Source organism: Apium graveolens, unplaced genomic scaffold, assembly GCF_009905375.1.
Source record: "Apium graveolens cultivar Ventura unplaced genomic scaffold, ASM990537v1 ctg8213, whole genome shotgun sequence".
In the NCBI taxonomy this organism is placed as follows: Eukaryota; Viridiplantae; Streptophyta; class Magnoliopsida; order Apiales; family Apiaceae; genus Apium; species Apium graveolens.
In genome coordinates, this window is record NW_027420986.1 from 7,307 (window position 1) to 30,380 (window position 23,074).

Below are 23,074 nucleotides of genomic sequence, written 5' to 3' on the forward strand. Positions count from 1 at the left end.
CAATTAATGATCATTTTTCTCCCGATCCTCATCAAATTTTTATGAAAATGTTTTCCACAATGCCATGGCCTGCCATTCCGTTTTCAGATTTAGAATGCAGGAAATGCCTTGAAAACCTGTTTAACAATTATCACAGAATGCCTTGTTCTGTAATCATTGACCCAACAGGTTTTGTTTTGCAATATGATGCCGACCCTTTGTTTCTCAGGTACGGAGCTGCTGCTTATCCTTTTACCAACGAAAGAATACAATCCATCAATTCGGAAGATAATTTACTTATGCAGCAGCCTCTTTCCATTCAAAAACTCTTGGCCACTCCTGAACGTGATTATCTCGTCAACAACAATGGAGACCAGGTATGCATGCTAAATCACCATTTTTTGATTTTAACGATATTAGAAATTTGTCTGTTTTGTTGTTAAGAAAACAGACAAATTTGTCTGTTTTCTTAACAAAAAATAAAGATATTTGTCTGTTTTGCATAGTTATTAAGACGTTGCTTAGTCGTCGTCTAGGCTGAAATCAACCGTCTTGATTCTACTAGGTTAGGCGAATTAGGCAGAGTCTAGGTGAGCGACACCTAGGCGTACATTAGGAGATTTAGGCAATCAGCTATACGTAAATGTGTGCTTTTTTTAATATATGATTTGATTTTGCCTATTTTCGTCTTTAAGTGGTTAAATTTATAAAGTTGTACAATCAAGTATTGAACCATCATACTTCTAACAAGAGTCTCAAAATTAAACAAACAAAAGTTAGTAAAATCTATTTGTTTCAATCAAATAGACTAATCTTTAAATTAATAATGTAATTATTGTTAGAATCAATTAAAATGTATGCACATAAATATCTAATATATACGCCTATATATATAGAAAAACGCCTAATTCCCCTAATGGACGACTAGGAGGGCACCTTACCTCCTAGGCATCCACGCAGTTCGCTATTGTCTTTGTTCTTCTGTATGCCTTGACAAGTATGCTGTTTTGTATTACTAGTTTTTTCATATGTACATTCAACTATACATACTTTTACTAACATCGGTTTCTTTCTTTACAAATGCTACTTAATTTGGCAGGTACCCCTCGATGGTCTTGATCATAAGGCAGTGGGCTTATATTTTTGTCCATGTCTAGATGAACATGATGAATTACACACCACAGGGACACTTAAGAAGCTTTATCAAGAGTTGTCAGAAAACTCGAAAGAGTTTGAGATTGTTCTTATATACACACACGGCTGGTGCGAGCATCATGATGATACATGTGGTCGCATGGTTGAAGATTCTTTCTTGAATGAAATTAAGACAATGCCTTGGTTGGCACTTCCTTTTAACGACACAAATTGTAGTAAGAAGTTGCAGAGGATTTTCCAACAACCCCAAGAGCTCGGAGTGCCAGTACCGGCAAGGATGGTGATTATTGGACCTCATGGAAAATTCATCGAACTGTTGGGCACTCATATATTGTTGAGTTATGGTGCTCCAGCATACCCGTTCAGCTTTCGCAGTGCTGTCAATTTAGAGCTTGAAATGTTAAAAAAATTAAAGCTGGAGATGTTCTGGGATCTGGACACTGTCTTTATGCACACAAATGGGTCCCGAGTTCGATTTTCACAATATATTGGCAAGAGAATCATAATCTTATTTCAGAACGTCCCTGGTACATTTAACAGTTTTTGGAGGGAGATGAAAGCAAGGTATATTAGGATGAAGGGCACCGACGATGAGTTCGAAGTTATCCACATCTATAGGGGGGTCTATATTAATCGTGATAAGAAGATTGTAGCATCTTTCCCATGGTTTATGCATGCTCATCTTGATCAGGGCTCAGAAGCAAGGAAGTATATAAACCGTGTTTGGCCCGATGTTCTGACAAATTGTGGACTTATTGCATTTGATCAGGAAGGATCGATTGTTAGAATGAAAAAAGACCCTGAACTTGGACAAAATATGGTATTTCCCTTTTATCAGGATGGAGATATGGAAAACGAGGTCTCGCTGCATGTGAGAGAGTACATTAATATTAAATGTAAATTAGAATGTGTAAATGAAGGGCCAGACCCAGAAGACTGCTACATGACATAATGATAATGAAAGTAATTCTGGATTCTGGTTTTTGTATATGTACTGTGTACAATGATGATGAAAGTAATTCTGGATTCTGGTTTTTGTATATGCGTTTATATGAAAGTAGCGACCAATGGTTGTGTGCTTGACTTGTCTCTGCAGCTGTAATGAAATCTATGAAGGAGGATTTTGGGCATCTGATATGGCAGCCTCCCAGGTAACTATATATTTTCTTTGAATCTGTTTTTGGGCCCGAGTTGTTTTTCTTGATTTCTTTGTGGTTTCTCGCTTCGAGCTGAGCTGCTGTAGTTTTAAGTTGCGGTTTTCGGAGGTTTCTGAGCAATTTGAAAGCCGTAGGTATTGTTTAGTGCTGCTGTGGGGTCTGCAGAATCAGGGTCTGTTTCTCTGGTTTTGTGTGTGTTATCTGTTGAAGCTATGCAGATGGGTCTGCAGGTTGCTTTCTGTTTTCGGGGGGTGGTTCGATCCTGGGGTTTCAATTTGCTGCAGATTTTTGTCTCGAGTCTGGGAGGATTTGGTGCAATGTTTTTTGTGGGATTTCATTTTTCTGCAAGATTTTGCTTCGGGTTCTGCTGTTGCTTTGTTCAATTTCTGGATTATAGCAGTTCAGGGGTCTTGGGTTTTTGTGCTTCACGTCTCGAGCTGCGTGTAGAGAATTTGCTGGAGTATGGCAGGTTTATGTTTTTGCTGTGCTGCGTTTGATTTACATGGTCCTTGGGAGCAGATAGAGATTTTTTCTGTCTGCATTTTCCTGGATTTGTCGAGCTCATGGACTGTTTTTTGTGTTGGTGATTGGTGTGTGGTTGGTGTTTGGAGTGTGCATGTTTTTCTCTTCTTGGATGGGAGGCATAGGTAGTGCTGCGTGGATTTCATCTATTGGCTGGGAGTTGGCAATTTTCTCCTGGTGTTTAATTTGGAATGTCATGGTCTCTTTTGGAATGCTGCCTTTTGCTTGTTTAATTTGCTGGTCTATTTGCTTAGACTAGCTTTATTTTTAAGTTAGTGTTTTTCTCTTTCTCAAGCTAGTCCTTAGAATTCTTGGAGTTTTGTTTCAAGTCTTCTTTGTGGCTAGTTCAAACTCTTTGTATATTCTTTTAGTCTATTAGATTTTACGAGGCTCGACCTCATTTACCCAAAAAAAAATCCTTTACAAAAACCAAAACAGGGTAGCACAAACTGAGCTGTTTTTGCTTTGATTTTATACTAATATAAAGATATTCATGCATATCTTGGTTCGTTTTTTTACTTAATTTTCAGAGCTCATGATTAGGGGGATTTCCCTTGAAGGCATGCATAAATTTTAAATGGGAGTGCAAAGTGATTTTAAATAAGGATCTATTGGACAAACTCAAGTTATGGGGTTACAAAAGATATGACACACTTATTCGAGCTTGACAGATTCTAAATGGTTTTAGCTGTAATACTTGGTCATAGGTGTTGATGCTGTTGTTTTGTACAGTCCTCGAATTTTTGAGAAGGCTGGGATAAAGAGAGATGACCACAAGCTACTCGCCACCATAGGTATTGGAATCTGCAAAACTATTTTTGCTCTGATATCAACATTTTTGCTAGACAAAGTCGGACGGCGCTCACTGATGCTTTCGAGTATGTGGGGACCATGGTAGTTGCTCTACTCGTACTCTCAGGCTCATTATTTGTTATTAATCACTCGCATCAAAAAAATTCTGGGTTGAGGCTGGAGAAGCAAAGAAGAGGACAAAAAATTGATTCAGAATTCTAGGTTTGTATCTTCTGCTCAATTTTGTGTTTTACTGCTCCTTCCATTACAAATTATCAGGAATGCGTGCTTAGTTTGCGCTTAAATTGGTAGTTTTCTGTTTAGAGCTTTTTCTTTGGCCTTGCTATTAAACACTGTATACATAGAAGAGCATTATTTGGCAAAATACATATGAAGGATTTAATTTCGTTTCATATACAAATTTTGATTGCATGACCAATGATACTCTGATGTCGGAAAATCTGCAACTTCTTATTGCTGTCACGAGCCATAAGACCAACGCCATTCTACGCAGACTCCTCAAAACAAGCCATTCTTGAACTAATAGAATAAGGGTTAACTTGATATTAAACAAAGAAAAAATTTATCTTTGATCCAATATTAAAGGATTAAGAAGCTACAGTATGGATCCTCTTAGTCATGTATGCCGCAAATCAAATATATAAATTTATAAAATTTTGAGATAATACAAATAAAAGATTTTTAAGAGTTTAGGCATAAATAAGAAGAAATATTAAATATACTAAAGATTGTGTCATGAAATATCTTGATCCAAGCTGCAAGTTTCCAAATTCCTTTAATCTCATGTTCCATTATTTCCCACATGTACAAAATCAGAAAGAGGGTCATTTGGACCACAGTTTGAATTACGTGATGACAAGGTAATAAGCAATTGAATATGAACAAACCAACATGAAACATAATTGCAGACCTTCTGTAGGAGGCAAGTTGACATTGAAAAAAGCTTTACTAAACCTGCTATCAGTGATGCTCCATGTTCCTGGATGATCCACTTACAATTAAGTTATCTTGGCACAGGAATTTTTTGGCTGCCGGAAAAGTTTAAAGCAATATAGTGCATTAAAAGAAAATGAAAACCATTTTCATATAGGATATATGTTGGTTTCGGACTCTTTGCTTTCTCTCTCCCAAACTCGATCAGATTCAAATCAAGTTGTAGAGCGAAGGAAAAAAACAATGGAAATGCCCTCCGTTTTAAACACAATTGATTTTATCGTGCAAATTTTATGTATAATTACTTTAAAATTCTTTTCAATGAATTAATGTATGTGTATACGTGTACAATTTTTTATGCATATATTTTGAGGGTATGCAGGTCCTTGCAGTTCTTAGGAAATGGGCAGGCAGCCCTTGGAATTCTCAGGAAGTGGCCAGGTACCATAGCCATGGTATCATTATGCTTACTTTCAGTGTTTATTTTATCTTTAAGTTTACATATTAATCCTGTGGGGGTTTAGGTTTATATTGAGCTCCATATAAATTGGGTTTTGCGGATTATCCATCTTATGGAAGTTTATGTTGAGCTCTCATACTCTCTTTGGACCTTAAATATATAATCACTTTCTTCCGAGCTTTGTTTGTTCATTATAAGATGCATGACATAATTAATTTATCTTTAATTTTGTACGTCTTTGTTCTTCTCTGTTTTTAGATATTTTCTGATTTATGTAGGATGCCTATGAACATCTCTTTTTAGTTAAGTATTCAGGCCGCTAATTGTGACCACAATGCGTTATGCATAAAGGCATGCTATTGAATTCAACAGCCACATTAAGTTTATTCATTCACATTTTTCCAGGCTTCCTATCAGAATCCCTCAGATTTGGTGGTGGTGTATTGTAAAAAACAGACGAAATTAAAGGAAAAAGCAAAGAACTAAATTGAAATATCCTATGCGTTTATATGAAAGTAGCGACCAATGGTTGTGTGCTCGACTTGGCTCTGCAGCTGTAACGAAATCTATGAAGGAGGATCTTAGGCATCTGATATGGCAGCCTCCCAGGTAACTATATATTTTCCTTGAATCTCTGATCGATTTATAAATTGATTGTTTAAAGCATAAATCATATATTTAGCTCTATTAATCTCTCTTCCAAATAATATGTGTCTACATATAAAAAAGGAAGTTATAATAGGCTGTCGTGAGATCTTAAATTTAGCCCAATTGTGTATCTAAATTCTTTTAGGCGTAATTATAAACAATTTTTGCTTTTTATTTTCCCTTTATACTATTTCTTTAGGTTTAAATGTGCTTTGCTGAACTGCTGAAGTTGTAATTTAGGTGCAATATTTGGTAATATTCCACCAATAGTGGTGTCATTATTATTAAACTTATTTTGGATGTTATTTGTCGTATAAGGTTTACAATACTGGATCCATACCATTAACGGGTGAGTAGCTTTTGAGTATCATGTGGAGGTGCACCTATCTGTCATGCCATCCATTCTGAATTTGATGGTTTTCTCCGTTTATGTGTTCTAGCTTGCTGATATGTTAGCACAGGCTACATACTATATTTTCCCTTTTTTTCATCTCTTTTCATGTAATTAAAAGCTTTGTCCGAGGGGTAGGTCTAGTGAGTTTTTGGTGTTGTGGTTGGGGTTTCGATGCTGGGTTGTAGTAGATCAGAGTTTTGGGTGGTTTTGGGAATGGGGAGGTGCCCGAGGTGTGGATTCTGTCTGGAGTGGGGGTTTTATTTTGCAGGTTTTTAGGTCTGAAGGTTTAGATGGGTTCTGTAGTGCTGTTGCAGGTCGTGTAGAGGGTCTGATTTTTTTCGAATGCTGGAGAGGTTTTGCTCGTTTTCAGTGTGGAGTTTCGCTTCGAAGTCGTGATGCTGTAGTTTCAAGTGGTGGTGCTGTTGTAACTTCGAGCGAAGTCTGCAGAATAGGGGAGTTGTTCGTTGCAAAGTTTCTCGTGGTGTGACTTCTGTCTGGGGTTTTGGCTGGGTTTTGTTATTGCTGGAATTTGTTTTTTGGGCCCGAGTTGTTTTTCTTGATTTCTTTGGTAGTTGCTCTACTCGTACTCTCAGGCTCATTGTCTGTTATTTATCACTCGCATCAGACCGTTCCTTGGGCTGTTATTTTGGCAATAATTTCGGTGTATTGCTTGTGTCAGTGTTTAAGCATTATGCTCAGGATTACAACCCTTGTACCGATATAAAGAAAAGCTTCAACCTACGCAGGCTTCTTGGTGATATGCCTAGCATTGAAACTCTTAAGGGCAATATCATCAGCCTCTGGGTAAAAGTTTAACAAATTAGATTTTCTTTCCTTTTCTTAAATTAAAATATGTCTCTTGTGTTTTAATTTAATAATGTACATACATAGTTTTTGGATCCAGGTTTAACTTTTCACAATTATCTAACCTCAACAATGGAGAACTTGAAGACACTGAAATTATGTAGTGTTGCATTTAATGACGTGTATGTGATTTCAAATGCTCTGTGCTTGCTCAGAAGTATGCCCATGTTGGAATGACTTGAGATAAAAGTGGTGAGTGCTAGTACTAAATTGTGTATTAATTGTTAAAATATTGCTGAAACTTAGATGAGGCACCAACTGATAATTTGTTCTTGATTTCAACTCACGATGCAATGTATATGTTACACTCTTGTAATGCAGGGTTGTGACATGAACTGTGGGAGAAACGTAGAGTTAACAGCTGGACAATATTTGGAATCACCAGATTGTGAGCATGTAACTCTAAACCAACTCCAAAATGTGAGCTCCTTTTATTAAAGCTTTGTGAATAGAAATTCAAATCTATGAGTTCAATGCACCTTAAATTACGTACAAAAGAGACAAATAAATTAGGACGGAGGGAGTATCTTGGAGGAGTTGATCTGGCCTCTATGAATTCTATGAATTGATAATAGAAAGTGAAGGTGGACAGGACAAATATTCATGCAACTTAATTCTAGAAGGATAGAAAACATGACCAGGAATTGGTCTTTGAGACATGAGACCTATTTCTTAAAACAGGTACATTCAGTCAGAAGTATGTTCAGCTATTGAGCATTTCCCAAGAGCACCGTCTATTTGCATTCACTCGCTAGTCTTTCACCTCTATTGTTAATAACTCTCACAAACTGCAGTCAGATATTCTTTTTGTAATAAATTTTTGGATGATAAAACTACTAATCAAACTGAGCTTTGGACAAGCCAATTCACGATGCTATGTCAATACAGAGTTACGTTTTTTTTCCACTGTCAAGGCAAAAGGAAAGAAATTGATGATCAACATTCAAGTAACACTTTATTACTCTATTAAAAAACCCGCCATATATTACCATTTCACAATAGAGTTCTCTTCACTCAGGTCCATTGTCAAATACAGAAATTTTGTCTTCACTTATATCAACACTGCAATAAAGTGACTGATCAGCATTGTATGTCAAGAATGTAGACTGTTATTAATTTCAAACAGTATCTTAAGCCACAAGTATGAGCATCAAAAGTACATAATAATTGAAGTAGTCAAAATCAGAACGTTGTTTTATAACAGAAAAAATATATTGCAAAATCCATGAAATCTGGTAACATGTGACTTAGAAGCAAGATTCTTAACAGAAGTCCGCTTATCCAAAAAATTCCAGTTAAAATATACTGATAGCCAAGATAGAAACAAAAAATTTGAGCAGAGTAGTGTTTTCTACGATTTAATAGCTGATCTAGGTTGTTACATGAGTAAAATGCCAGCCCACAAAGACAGATTGCTTAGCTAACTATATTTTAGTAGATTCAGAGGGGTTAGATTTTACCAATTGAGCATGCAACTGGTGGAAATTTATAATGACAATATACATTTCTTAAATTAAAGAATGCATAAAAGGGATAGGGTATTTCCTTCAGACAGTGTTCATGAGAAGCAGCATAATTCATTCATATTTGGTGTAAATGTTAGAAAAATAATACAAGGTCCCTAATGTAAGATTTGGTGTTGATTACAGAGGTACGCCAATTGAATAATAAACAAAGCTCTTTTACATTTAGGAAGGGAAAACAATCAATCACAATGCACTCTGATAAATTAATAAAAGCATAGGATGATTCCCATAATGCCAAATTAGATAATCAGGCCCTCGAGGATTTCTTACCTAATCAGCCTTGTCCTGTTATTCTTGGACCAAATTGCTTGTAGAGAATTGTCTTGCTGGCTGCGTACACGTCCAAGACAGCCTCTGACACTACAAGCAGCTCCAAGTCACGCATTAGTTGCTCAAGGATTGTAAGTGAAACTAGGTGGTTACCAACTGTCTTCTCTAGCTGTGAAACGTGAAATGTATCTACTCGACTCATCGACTGCATCATGAAAGTATTCTACAACAATCAAATGAAGTAATGAATGATTAAATCACATTAACAGTAGTGAGAAAAATGAAGCAACCAGCACAATCTACACAATGTCTAATCTTTTATAATAAGTGACAAATTTATAAATCCTGCCCATAATTAGATTAAAAAATAGACCATCTTACAGTGAAAAAGAAACAAAAAGGAACACGTAGGAGGAATCCCTCGAGTCCTTCAGCTGGGAGGAAGCTCTCCGTGTGGCTGAGAACTCGTAGGAGGAAGCTTTGAGATGGAAATTCAACGTACTGGTCTGTTTCTTCCTGTAGTCGTACAACATTTCTCCTAATCTAGTTTTTCCAAAAAACTGATTTGCACCAGAGTAGAGAAACAACCAATCTATCTCCTCCGAACCAATGCCAAAAGTGAACATTTTGTTCCAAACCACCTCACCAGAAACTGCTATTGGTGTCCACAAACTGAGCTCCTTTTCAACAAGTGACCCGTCAGGAACAGTTTTAAGGACCACAGCCACGGAGCCCTCAAAATTCAAAACGTTGGACTTCCTTGCATGAACAAAGCTTGGGTACGAAATCAGTCCAAACAGTTCGGTATGCAAATCAAAAGTTATAATGAAATCCACACCTTCCATATACAAAACCCCGTCAACAACGGGACCAGACCTCAAAACAGGGGATGGGGGGTAATAGAGAAAACTTGGTAACTCAGTATCGACCTTAATGACCCTCCAGGAATCAGAATTTGAAGAATACAAATGCGCTGCTTCCAACCCACATGTTTATTATCAATTTTCTGATATTCAAGAAATAAAACCTTAAAGTCACAGGATACACAATCAAATCCAAACCCAACTTCAAATTTGTAGGCTTTTAGGACTGGTCGTGGGGTTGTCGATGATAACAGTGAAGGGTGTGTGCGGTTTGTCAATAACAGGGGTGCGTGGTGGTGGGTGGAATATTGTATGTCTCCTCTCCTCAGTCATGGTGAAAGCCGCAGGTGGAAGCATGAGTTTCTTAGACATCCTAGTTAGGGGATTTAATAGATATAAATCAGCTTTAAAGTTATGAAAAACACAAACAACACCGTTAGAAGAGCTTACAAATTGTAATAAATCAAAAGGGGGCATCAAGGGGATATTCACCGAATAGTGTTTGAGAGAATCGGGGTAGAGAATAGTGGCAGCGTGACAGCCTTCATTATCGTCTACTCTAGAAGTAATCATAATAATAGAGGGTAATTTATTTACAGAAATTAGGTGGTGAGCAATGTGGAATTTAGGTGTTGAAATGATAGAATGCCATAACTTACAAACAGATTTACATCTGAACAGCGAAATGACACAAGTGCGAGAGAGTATGTTGAATATAAGGTCCTTCGATAAATACCTCTCAGCACTTGAAGATAAGATCTCGGCCCCTGCATTGTCTTCTTGAGTTGCTTTTGCTTTGCCCGGATTGTTCCTCTTATTCTTGGATAGGATTGTGTCCTGGTCACAATTCATCTTTCTCTTTCTAACATATATGATGGCCTTATACACATCATCATTATTTTTACTACTGGATGATGATGATGATTTGTTATGATGTTGTTCTCTAGTAGTATAGTTGAGCATCTTTTTGTTGTGCCTCTTGTTCCTATTAAGAGAAGTTAAATGGTTCCTCTTTCTCTTATTAGATGATGATGATGATGATTGGTTCCTCTTTTTCTTATTAGATGATGATGATGATGATGATGATGATTTAGCGGAAAGATTAGATATCTTCTCCTCTTCTTCTTCTTGTTTAGACATATTGTTCATCTTCCTCTTCTTCTTCTTCACAACGGCACAACGGATTGAGGTCCCCAAATCACTCCACATCTTCCTCTTGTTGTTGATGGGTGATGATTTTGATTTATTCTTCCCCTCCTCCTCGACAACATCATCATCATCATCATCATGTTTACACAAAATCCACTTTCCAGCAGGAGGATCCATCGATTGATTGAGTTTAATTTTGATATCTGAATTATTCTGGGTTTTACTTGTTGTGTGTGTCTTGCCCAAATCTTCCTTTGCTGTGTGTATATATATAGGCTTCAGGTCGTTTATCTTCTACTGCCTGTATACTTCCTATTGGGCCGCCCAACCCTTTTTCGGGCTTTGTTTCCAAATATTTATTTTATTTTGTTTTCAAAAATATTATTTTATTTAGTTTTAAAACTAAATAACCTCTTAGTAATAGCTTATGTGGCACTCATTTTATCAATTGATGCAATCCAATGATGATAGGTAAAATAAAATCTTTAGGAAAAAATATAGATAAGTGGTTATGAATGGTTATATATAGCCGATGTCTAAAAACTGGTAATAAAAAAATATAGATAAATTTATAGTGAATATCTTTAAAATTTATACATATATTTTGTTATCTATATTTTAAATAATTATTATAGTCAACAAATTTAGTTAATCTCGTTGGATAATCGGAGATGTTCCGTCGGTTTAATTGTAGTTTTTACAATTGTATTGTTTACAAAAACAATAGTAACAGGGCTTGTTTGGGCCGGTTTTACCTATTTAATTACCAAACCCGTTTATTGCGGCATAAATATTAAATCATTAATCTCAAAAAAAATATTAAATTCAACCCTATTAACTATGTGATGGGTTGGGCCGGGTTGGGTTAATCGGGTTGAAAGAAATAAAGCTGTCAAAATTACATATAACTAATGTTCATTGTAAAATACAAAAATTAAAAAATTAAAAGCAGGAAATTAAGTACTGAATCCAGAATATTACATCATCCATAAATAGTTCGGAATCCAGAATATTACATCATCCATAAATAGTTTAAGCAATCCCAAATATTACATCACCCATCAATAGTAAGTCCCGAAGCATACTACAAAACAGTCTAAAATTTAAACAAAATAGGCTGAATAGTGACAATCAGTGATCAATGAGATTAATAACATTGGCTCTACTATTGCACTTCTCATTTGATCCAACACTGCCTTTCTTTTTTCCAATAGTATCTACAAAATATACAATATTTGAAATTTCAGAAAACATGTTATAAAATCTACTTCAAGAAATGTATCGAAAAGTGTTTTTCACCTTCTTCAACTTCAAGAAATTCGTAGGATTGAGTTTTATCCAAATAAGTATTAGATTTAATTCCACCATGACTACCCTTCAACCAACTTTGAGTACAAATGAGCGCCTTCACCATTTTTGGACTTAAAGAACTCCGAAAAGCATCCAGTATTCGTCCACTTGTACTAAATGCAGATTCCGAAGCAACAGTCGAAACTGGAATAGCAAGAATATCTCGAGCAATCAAAGATAAAGTTGGGTACGTGCTAGTATTGTCTTTCCACCAATTAAGAATGTTGAACTTATCGGTCATAGGGTCTAGAGGTTCTTCAGAATAGTAGATGTCAAGATCACTCTTTTTCTCCGTTGTTCCCATTTGCTGCTGCTGCATATAATTCTCCAACAACCTTCTCTTCCGTGTTTCTTTGCCAACAGTTTAAACTGGAGAAGGACCTCCACTGTCCTGTTACACGTTAACATTTACAAGTCAAACATGTATGTTATACTACTAATCTGGAAGTACAGAACATGACTGAACCTAGATAATAAACATATTCACTAGCAGCAATAAGTATATCACAGTCAATACAGAAACATGATCACTGTCCAAAAGAAGATGGCATCTAAAAACTGTTAAGGTGTTGTTGGGCAACACTGTCAAATGTCTAGCAAAGAGTGAGTCATGTAGTTCACAAGATAGCTATTTACATTCTTCAAACTAGAAGAGTTGGTGATCAGAAAAACAATTTTCCTGCTGGAGTGGTGTGGTTAGCATCTCCAGACTCCAATATTAGTATATGGGGCTCTATTTCATTATTTTCTATTAATTAGTACATAACTTCAAATTCCAGGAAGTCAAAGGCTAAAACTGTAAACTAATACTTGCCAAAATACAGCAAGTAACAATATTTGTAAACTAACTTCCCTGTGTTTGTGGTCATGACTCGTGACTAGGCATTTGAAATATATTAGTTTTCCATCATGTTCAGTTCTTTCAATCATCTGCATACTGACCAACACCAATTTATACCAAGCTATTATCTTCTTCTAAAGTACATAAATCAACACTACAGAAATCTACTGACTAGGCTAAAACTGCTTGATCAACACTACAGAAATCAGAAAACAGATTATAAAGTACAGTGCAGCCAGAAAACTAACCTTAGTACAACCATCTCTAACTCTAGTACTATAACAAACATGTAAGCCGTGCAAAATCGACTCCACCTTCACAACAATCCTAGCAACCGTCTCAGCATCATATACAGATTCAAAACAGTACTTCAAGTACCTCATTTTGTACCCGGGATCGAGTACAACAGCCAAGAACAACATTGGATTTATATTATCCGCATTTTCCCAATATTTGTCGTATTTTCTCTTCATGCTAACAGCCATGGTAGACAATAAAGGATGATCTTGATCTACTAACTCGGCCAGCATAGTGTGAATCTCACATATTTCATGATAAAAGTTATTTGAAGTTTGGTGCAAAGTGCCACTAAACTTCAACGTAACTTCATAAAAGGTAGACAAAAATTTCACAAAAACAGTTGCTGACTCCCAATCATTAGACGATGGAGGTCCAATCATTTTTTTACCGTTCTCTTTTTCCATAAAGTAGCTCAAAAATTTGTCGTCCTCCTCTTCATACCTTGTAAATGCTTTTTCAAACTTCAGAGCCGCATCCAGCTCATATACGTGCTATTCCACCTTGTAGGCACGTCTGAGACCAGTCCCCCCTTATAATCAATTCTCTTCTTCTCCACACAACATCTGAATTTAAGTAGCCTTGCTGTAGATGAACGAATGTATCTCACGGAATTACGGATTGCAACTATTGAGTCATGCAACTTTGTTAGTCCGTCATTGACAATTAAGTTTATGATGTGAGCACCACGTCGAACATGGAGATGTTCACCATCAAGAACAACACATTTCCATGCATTGACCCTTCTCCTTACAAAACCAATTGCTACATCATTGGCTGATGCGTTGTCAAGTGTAACAGAAAATACTTTTTCAACCCCCCATTCAAGCAAACAGCCCTCAATCACCTTTCCAATGGTCTCACCTTTATGGTTTGAAACTTGACAAAAGTTGATTATCTGTTTTTATAGCTTCCAATCAGAATCTATGTAGTGTGCAGTGAGACACATGTAGGACATTTGAGTTCGGGATGTCCAACAATCGGTTGTTAGACTCACCTTTTGTCCAGCGGCTGTCAAATCTTTCATCAATTTAGATTTCTCATTACAAAACAGCGTGTAAATGTCCCGAATAACAGTCATTCGACTTGGGACCACAAACCTAGGTTGCAGCTCATTGATCAAATTCTTAAAACCTTCCCCCTCCACAACATTGAAGGCCTGTTCATCCTTCACCACAAACTTCGCCAAGGCATTCCGACATCTTACTTTTTTAAATGTTGCTACGAACAAACTGCCCTTTCCTTCAAATCTACGTTTAAAGCTAAGCACCTTTTGCTTCCTATCAGCCATATTTTTTGGATAATTCTTGCATTTCTTTAAGTGAGCCCACAAACTACTTGTTCCAACTCTTGTACTATGACAAGCATAATTCGCTCCACAATAGTTACATGTGCATCTTGGACCCTTATGATTTCCACCCTTTATTTTGGTAAAATGATCCCACACATCAGAAGTTCTGGTAGGTTTTCTCTTGGTTGTAAGTGGGTCAACATCATCAGTCTCCCTTTTAGGGGATTTAAGTTCACCATTAGTAATCGAGGGTTCATCAGGGGGTTAAGTTTTGATCAGAGTTTGGGGTTAGGAAAGTGTTTGGGTTTTGGGTGGTGTTTAAGATCACTGGAGGAATTTGTTGAGTGGAATCAGATATCGGGGGCGGGAATGTTGTTTCCATATTTTTGTCCTAAATCCAAACAAATAAATAAATATATATCAAAACAAAGATTGAGCACTCAGTCAAGACTTTATAAATTAATCTATTAAAAACAAATAAATAAGTTAAATCAAGAAACAAATCAAATCATACCAAAGATTTAAAATAAACAAATCAAATCAAGTTTAAAATGAATATCACTACCTATTAAATCATCACAAGTCATTCATTTAGTTACAATCACCACATCCACAGGTCATTTAAGTTACCAAAGATTAAGATTAGCCAAAATACTAATTGAGGATTATCAAAGATTTGACAAATAAATCATACAACTCTCAAATAAAACAAATCAATACTTACAGCAAATCAATATGAATAAAACAAAATATTGAAGAGATTAAAAGAATCTTACAAATTAATTGAAGATTTGGAGCCAATGAGATAGAACTGAAGTGACGAGTGAGGACTGAGGAGTGAGGAGCGGCTGTATAATATGAAATGTAATATTATACAGACTAACTAGGGTTTAGTTGGGGGAAGTTCTGAAGTAATATTGTAAATGGGTCGGGGTCAGGGAATCAGGGAGTGTAAAATATTTAAAATGGGTTGGGCCTAGTTATATAACCGGGTTGGGTTAGTTTAGGTTTTTAAAAGGATAAAATCTTACCCAACCCATTATAAACGGGTTAAATAAAAAATAACTCAATTAATCCACGGTTTTAAACGGTTCAGTTTAAACGGCTCATTTCAGGATTGGGTTGGGTCGGGTCGGGTTTGACGGGTTACGTAATCCATGAGCGGCCCTAATAGGTAGTGCCGCAGTTGTTGCAAAAAATTCTTGTGTGGAAATTGATTTGCACGCATATCAAAGTAACCTTCACCTTTATTCACAATCCTTATGTTAACTGCCTAAGGTTAATATTAATTAATCATAATTAATAATTAATAAATTACGGGATTATTAAAAAATATTTGTCATGCTAAAAGATGACATAACATAAGCGTAAGAAATTTTTTATTTAAAAATTTGATATTATACTGTCAAAACAATCTCAAGCATTAATGTTCTATAATTAAAAGTAGACGATTAAAAATAATATCTTATTAGAATAAGTATTTAAAGTATGTCCTTAGTACGATCATAAATCAAATATAATTATATTATTCTACTATTATTCAAACACCATATTTTTATTTATGAATACAATAAAAATATTATTTTATTTAGTTTTAAAAAAATATTATTTTATTTAGTTTTAAAACTAAATAAAATAATATTTTTGAAAACTAAATAAATAAATATTTGGAAACAAAGCCCGAAAAAGGGTTGGCCGGCCGAATAGGAAATAGGGGTGCACATCGGTCGGGTTGGCCGGGTTAAAGGCGATTTTACAACCCGACCCAATTAAATCGACTTGAATTTTTTTAACCCAACCCATAAAATATAATTTCGTTACCCAACCCTACCCGTCGTACATCGGTTTGGGTCGGGTTGGGTTGGTTTGGATGTGTTGAATGATCCGATAAAAAAAGTTCCAATACTATTTATTACCACTCATCTTGAAAATTTAGATAAAAATGAAATTTGTATAATTATAGTTAAAGTACTAATATTTAAATTTGATTAACATCATAATTTTAGTAATGTATATCATATCGTAAATTATATGCATAACTAAATGTTTTAACGATACATCTACAGATGAAAATGAATATGCAAACATAAATTGAACAAATAAAATTATTACCCAGGAAACTTAATATGATATTGGAGATGAGAAAATAATACACAACACATTTAAGATACTATAATAGTTACGTGAAAACATACGAGAAGAGGCGTAAATATATGTCAAACTTAAAAAATTATATAAAATTATGGAGAATATATTAATGAATCGGGTTGGGTTGGGTTATGGTAAAAATATTTGTAATCCGTACCCAACCCATTTATGTCGGGTTGATAAAAAACAATTCATCTATAATTCGGTTTACATTATGTGGGGTTTTTCGGGTTGAAAAAGGGTTGAGTTGGGTGTCGTTGATCGGTTTGTTCAAACCCATGTGCAGCCAAATAGGAAGTATACAGGTAGTAGAAGATAAACGACCTGAAGCCTATATATATATATATATACACACACAGCAAAGGAAGATTTGGGGCAAGACACACACAACAAGTAAAACCCAGAATAATACAGATATTAAAATTAAACTCAATCAATCAATCGATGGATCCTCCTGCTGGAAAGTGGATTTTGTGTAAACATGATGATGATGATGATGATGTTGTCGAGGAGGAGGGGAAGAATAAATCAAAATCATCAACCATCAACAACAAGAGGAAGAAGATGTGGAGTGATTTGGGCACCTCAATCCGTTGTGCCGTTGTGAAGAAGAAGAAGAGGAAGATGAACAATATGTCTAAACAAGAAGAAGAAGAGGAGAAGATATCTAATCTTTACGCTAAATCATCATCATCATCATCTAATAAGAGAAAGAGGAACCAATCATCATCATCATCATCTAATAAGAGAAAGAGGAACCATTTAACTTCTCTTAATAGGATCAAGAGGCGCAACAAAAAGATGTTCAACTATACGACTAGAGAACAACATCATAACAAATCATCATCATCATCCAGTAGTAAAAATAATGATGATGTGTATAAGGCCATCAGATATGTTAGAAAGAGAAAGATGAATTGTGACTAGGACACAATCCTATCCAAGAATAAGAGGAACAATCCGGGCAAAGCAAAAGCAACTCAAGAAGACAATGCAGGGGCCGAGATCTTATCTTCAAGTGCTGAGAGGTATTTATCGAAGGACCTTATATTCAACATACTCTCTCGCACTTGTGTCATTTCGCTGTTCAGATGTAAATATGTTTGTAAGTTATGGCATTCTATCATTTCAACACCTAAATTCCACATTGCTCACCACCTAATTTCTGTAAATAAATTACCCTCTATTATTATGATTACTTCTAGAGTAGACGATAATGAAGGCTGTCACGCTGCCACTATTCTCTACCCCGATTCTCTCAAACACTATTCGGTGAATATCCCCTTGATGCCCCCTTTTGATTTATTACAATTTGTAAGCTCTTCTAACGGTGTTGTTTGTGTTTTTCATAACTTTAAAGCTGATTTATATCTATTAAATCCCCTAACTAGGATGTATAAGAAACTCATGCTTCCACCTGCGGCTTTCACCATGACTGAGGAGAGGAGACATACAATATTCCACCCACCACCACGCACCCCTGTTATTGACAAACTGCACACACCCTTCACTGTTATCATCGACAACCCACGACCAGTCCTAAAAGCCTACAAATTTGAAGTTGGGTTTGGATTTGATTGTGTATCCTGTGACTTTAAGGTTTTATTTCTTGAATATCAGAAAATTGATAATAAACATGTGGGTTTGGAAGCAGCGCATTTGTATTCTTCAAATTCTGATTCCTGGAGGGTCATTAAGGTCGATACTGAGTTACCAAGTTTTCTCTATTACCCCCCATCCCCTGTTTTGAGGTCTGGTCCCGTTGTTGACGGGGTTTTGTATATGGAAGGTGTGGATTTCATTATAACTTTTGATTTGCATACCGAACTGTTTGGACTGATTTCGTACCCAAGCTTTGTTCATGCAAGGAAGTCCAACGTTTTGAATTTTGAGGGCTCCGTGGCTGTGGTCCTTAAAACTGTTCCTGACGGGTCACTTGTTGAAAAGGAGCTCAGTTTGTGGACACCAATAGCAGTTTCTGGTGAGGTGGTTTGGAACAAAATGTTCACTTTTGGCACTGGTTCGGAGGAGATAGATTGGTTGTTTCTCTACTCTGGTGCAAATCAGTTTTTTGGAAAAACTAGATTAGGAGAAATGTTGTACGACTACAGGAAGAAACATACCAAGTACGTTGAATTTCCATCTCAAAGCTTCCTCCTAGGAGTTCTCAGCCACACGGAGAGCTTCCTCCCAGCTGAAGGACTCGAGGGATTCAATGAGAGTTGAATGCATAAATCACTTGATACTTTTGTTGAGTTGTGCTCTCGATGCACAATAATGAGTTTATGTTCCGACTTGTACACAGATTGAGGGCTTCTAAAGTGTTCCTTTTTGTTTCTTTTTCACTGTAAGATGGTGTATTTTTTAATCTAATTATGGGCAGGATTTATAAATTTGTCACTTGATTATAAAAGATTAGACATTGTGTAGATTGTGCTGGTTGCTTCATTTTTCTCACTACTGTTAATGTGATTTAATCATTCATTACTTCATTTGATTGTTGTAGAATACTTTCATGATGCAGTCGATGAGTCGAGTAGATACATTTCACGTTTCACAGCTAGAGAAGACAGTTGGTAACCACCTAGTTTCACTTACAATCCTTGAGCAACTAATGCGTGACTTGGAGCTGCTTGTAGTGTCAGAGGCTGTCTTGGACGTGTACGCAGCCAGCAAGACAATTCTCTACAAGCAATTTGGTCCAAGAATAACAGGACAAGGCTGATTAGGTAAGAAATCCTCGAGGGCCTGATTATCTAATTTGGCATTATGGGAATCATCCTATGCTTTTATTAATTTATCAGAGTGCATTGTGATTGATTGTTTTCCCTTCCTAAATGTAAAAGAGCTTTGTTTATTATTCAATTGGCGTACCTCTGTAATCAACACCAAATCTTACATTAGGGACCTTGTATTATTTTTCTAACATTTACACCAAATATGAATGCATTATGCTGCTTCTCATGAACACTGTCTGAAGGAAATACCCTATCCCTTTTATGCATTCTTTAATTTAAGAAATGTATATTGTCATTATAAATTTCCACCAGTTGCATGCTCAATTGGTAAAATCTAACCCCTCTGAATATATGAAAATATAGTTAGCTAAGCAATCTGTCTTTGTGGGCTGGCATTTTACTCATGTAACAACCTAGATCAGCTATTAAATCGTAGAAAACACTACTCTGCTCAAATTTTTTGTTTCTATCTTGGCTATCAGTATATTTTAACTGGAATATTTTTTGGATAAGCGGACTTCTGTTAAGAATCTTGCTTCTAAGTCACATGTTACCAGATTTCATGGATTTTGCAATATATTTTTTCTGTTATAAAACAACGTTCTGATTTTGACTACTTCAATTATTATGTACTTTTGATGCTCATACTTGTGGCTTAAGATACTGTTTGAAATTAATAACAGTCTACATTCTTGACATACAATGCTGATCAGTCACTTTTATTGCAGTGTTGATATAAGTGAAGACAAAATTTCTGTATTTGACAATGGACCTGAGTGAAGAGAACTCTATTGTGAAATGGTAATATATGGCGGGTTTTTTAATAGAGTAATAAAGTGTTACTTGAATGTTGATCATCAATTTCTTTCCTTGTGCCTTGACAGTGGAAAAAAAACGTAACTCTGTATTTGACATAGCATCGTGAATTGGCTTGTCCAAAGCTCAGTTTGATTAGTAGTTTTATCATCCAAAAATTTATTACAAAAAGAATATCTGACTGCAGTTTGTGAGAGTTATTAACAATAGAGGTGAAAGACTAGCGAGTGAATGCAAATAGACGGTGCTCTTGGGAAATGCTCAATAGCTGAACATACTTCTGACTGAATGTACCTGTTTTAAGAAATAGGTCTCATGTCTCAAAGACCAATTCCTGGTCATGTTTTCTATCCTTCAGGAATTAAGTTGCATGAATATTTGTCCTGTCACCTTCACTTTCTATTATCAATTCATAGAATTCATAGAGGCCAGATCAACTCCTCCAAGATACTCCCTCTGTCCTAATTTATTTGTCTCTTTTGTACGTAATTTAAGGTGCATTGAACTCATAGATTTGAATTTCTATTCACAAAGCTTTAATAACAGGAGCTCACATTTTGGAGTTGGTTTAGAGTTACATGCTCACAATCTGGTGATTCCAAATATTGTCCAGCTGTTAACTCTACGTTTCTCCCACAGTTCATGTCACAACCCTGCATTACAAGAGTGTAACATATACATTGCATCGTGAGTTGAAATCAAGAACAAATTATCAGTTGGTGCCTCATCTAAGTTTCAGCAATATTTTAACAATTAATACACAATTTAGTACTAGCACTCACCACTTTTATCTCAAGTCATTCCAATATGGGCATACTTCTGAGCAAGCACAGAGCATTTGAAATCACATACACGTCATTAAATGCAACACTACATAATTTCAGTGTCTTCAAGTTCTCCATTGTTGAGGTTAGATAATTGTGAAAAGTTAAACCTGGATCCAAAAACTATGTATGTACATTATTAAATTAAAACACAAGAGACATATTTTAATTTAAAAAAAGGAAAGAAATCTAATTTGTTAAACTTTTATCCAGAGGCTGATGATATTGCCCTTAAGAGTTTCAATGCTAGGCATATCACCAAGAAGCCTGCGTAGGTTGAAGCTTTTCTTTATATCGGTACAAGGGTTGTAATCCTGAGCATAATGCTTAAACACTGACACAAGCAATACACCGAAATTATTGCCAAAATAACAGCCCAAGGAACGGTCTGATGCGAGTGATAAATAACAGACAATGAGCCTGAGAGTACGAGTAGAGCAACTACCAAAGAAATCAAGAAAAACAACTCGGGCCCAAAAAAAAATTCCAGCAATAACAAAACCCAGCCAAAACCCCAGACAAAAGTCACACCACGAGAAACTTTGCACGAACAACTCCCCTATTCGGCAGACTTCGCTCGAAGTTACAACATCACCACCACTTGAAACTACAGCATCACGACTTCGAAGTGAAACTCCACACTGAAAACGAGCAAAACCCCTCCAGCATTCGAAAAAACCAGACCCTCTACACGACCTGCAACAGCACTACAGAACCCATCTAAACCTTCAGACCTAAAAACCTGCAAAATAAAACCCCCACTCCAGACAGAATCCACACCTCGGGCACTCCCCATGTCCCAAAACCACCCAAAACTCTGATCTACTACAACCCAGCATCGAAACCCCCAACCACAACACCAAAAACTCACTAGACCTACCCCTCGGACAAAGCTTTTAATTACATGAAAAGAGATGAAAAAAGGGAAAATATAGTATGTAGCCTGTGCTAACATATCAGCAAGCTAGAACACATAAACGGAGAAAACCATCAAATTCAGAATGGATGGCATGACAGATAGGTGCACCTCCACATGATCGAACCACCCCCCAGTATCGAAAATATTCAAAAATCTGCAGCAAATTGAAACCCCAGGATCGAACCACCCCCCAAAAACACAAAGCAACCTGCAGACCCATCTGCATAGCTTCAACAGATAACACACACAAAACCAGAGAAACAGACCCTGATTCTGCAGACCCCAAAGTAGCACTAAACAATACCTACGGCTTTCAAATTGCTCAGAAACCTCCGAAAACCGCAACTTAAAACTACAGCAGCTCAGCTCGAAGCGAGAAACCACAACGAAATCAAGAAAAACAACTCAGGCCCAAAAACAGATTCAAAGAAAATATATAGTTACCTGGGAGGCTGCCATATCAGATGCCCAAGATCCTCCTTCATAGATTTCGTTACAGCTGTAGAGCCAAGTCAAGCACACAACCATTGGTCGCTACTTTCATATAAACGCATATACAAAAACCAGAATCCAGAATTACTTTCATCATCATTGTACACAGTACATATACAAAAACCAGAATCCAGAATTACTTTCATTATCATTATGTCATGTAGCAGTCTTCTGGGTCTGGCCCTTTATTTACACATTCTAATTTACATTTAATGTTAATGTACTCTCTCACATGCAGCGGACCTCGTTTTCCATATCTCCATCCTGATAAAAGGGAAATACCATATTTTCTCCAAGTTCAGGGTCTTTTTTCATTCTAACAATCGATCCGTCCTGATCAAATGCAATAAGTCCACAATTTGTCAGAACATCGGGCCAAACACGGTTTATATACTTCCTTGCTTCTGTATTTGACATAGCATCGTGAATCGGCTTGTCCAAAGCTCAGTTTGATTAGTAGTTTTATCATCCAAAAATTTATTACAAAAAGAATATCTGACTGCAGTTTGTGAGAGTTATTAACAATAGAGGTGAAAGACTAGCGAGTGAATGCAAATAGACAGTGCACTTGGGAAATGCTCAATTGCTGAACATACTTCTGACTGATAGTACCTGTTTTAAGAAA

At 36.2% G+C, this 23,074-nt stretch overlaps 1 protein-coding gene and 2 long non-coding RNA genes across 4 annotated transcripts; 2 read left to right on the top strand and 1 right to left on the bottom strand.

Moving 5' to 3' along the window:
* The first annotated feature begins 212 nt into the window (after positions 1 to 212).
* On the top strand, positions 213 to 3,046 carry LOC141704765 (putative nucleoredoxin 1-1). Its single transcript, XM_074507944.1, has 2 exons — positions 213 to 356; positions 1,079 to 3,046. Exons 1-2 carry the CDS (start codon positions 279 to 281, stop codon positions 2,084 to 2,086), a joined length of 1,086 nt encoding a protein of 361 aa, XP_074364045.1. The 5' UTR covers positions 213 to 278; the 3' UTR covers positions 2,087 to 3,046.
* Positions 3,047 to 5,522: 2,476 nt separating this feature from the next.
* Positions 5,523 to 7,350, top strand: LOC141704760 (uncharacterized). Of its 2 annotated transcripts, XR_012568066.1 has the most exons (4): positions 5,523 to 5,628; positions 6,741 to 6,865; positions 6,953 to 7,117; positions 7,247 to 7,350. It is a non-coding gene; the product is annotated as an uncharacterized LOC141704760 (long non-coding RNA). The 2 variants fall into 2 exon arrangements; XR_012568065.1 differs by lacking the exon at positions 5,523 to 5,628 and having other exon boundaries at positions 6,617 to 6,865.
* A 4,325-nt stretch (positions 7,351 to 11,675) lies between these two features.
* Positions 11,676 to 15,445, bottom strand: LOC141704761 (uncharacterized). The gene is made up of 4 exons (XR_012568067.1): positions 15,289 to 15,445; positions 13,173 to 14,903; positions 12,033 to 12,474; positions 11,676 to 11,950 (listed from the first exon to the last, which is right to left on the bottom strand). It is a non-coding gene; the product is annotated as an uncharacterized LOC141704761 (long non-coding RNA).
* Positions 15,446 to 23,074: the final 7,629 nt, after the last annotated feature.

Bases quoted from the DNA above. Each gene is read 5' to 3' on its own strand.
- LOC141704765 (XM_074507944.1), top strand. From the start codon at position 279: ATGCAGCAGCCTCTTTCCATTCAAAAACTCTTGGCCACTCCTGAACGT. The intron at 357-1,078 runs GTATGCATGCTA...TTAATTTGGCAG, and splicing joins TCAACAACAATGGAGACCAG to GTACCCCTCGATGGTCTTGA.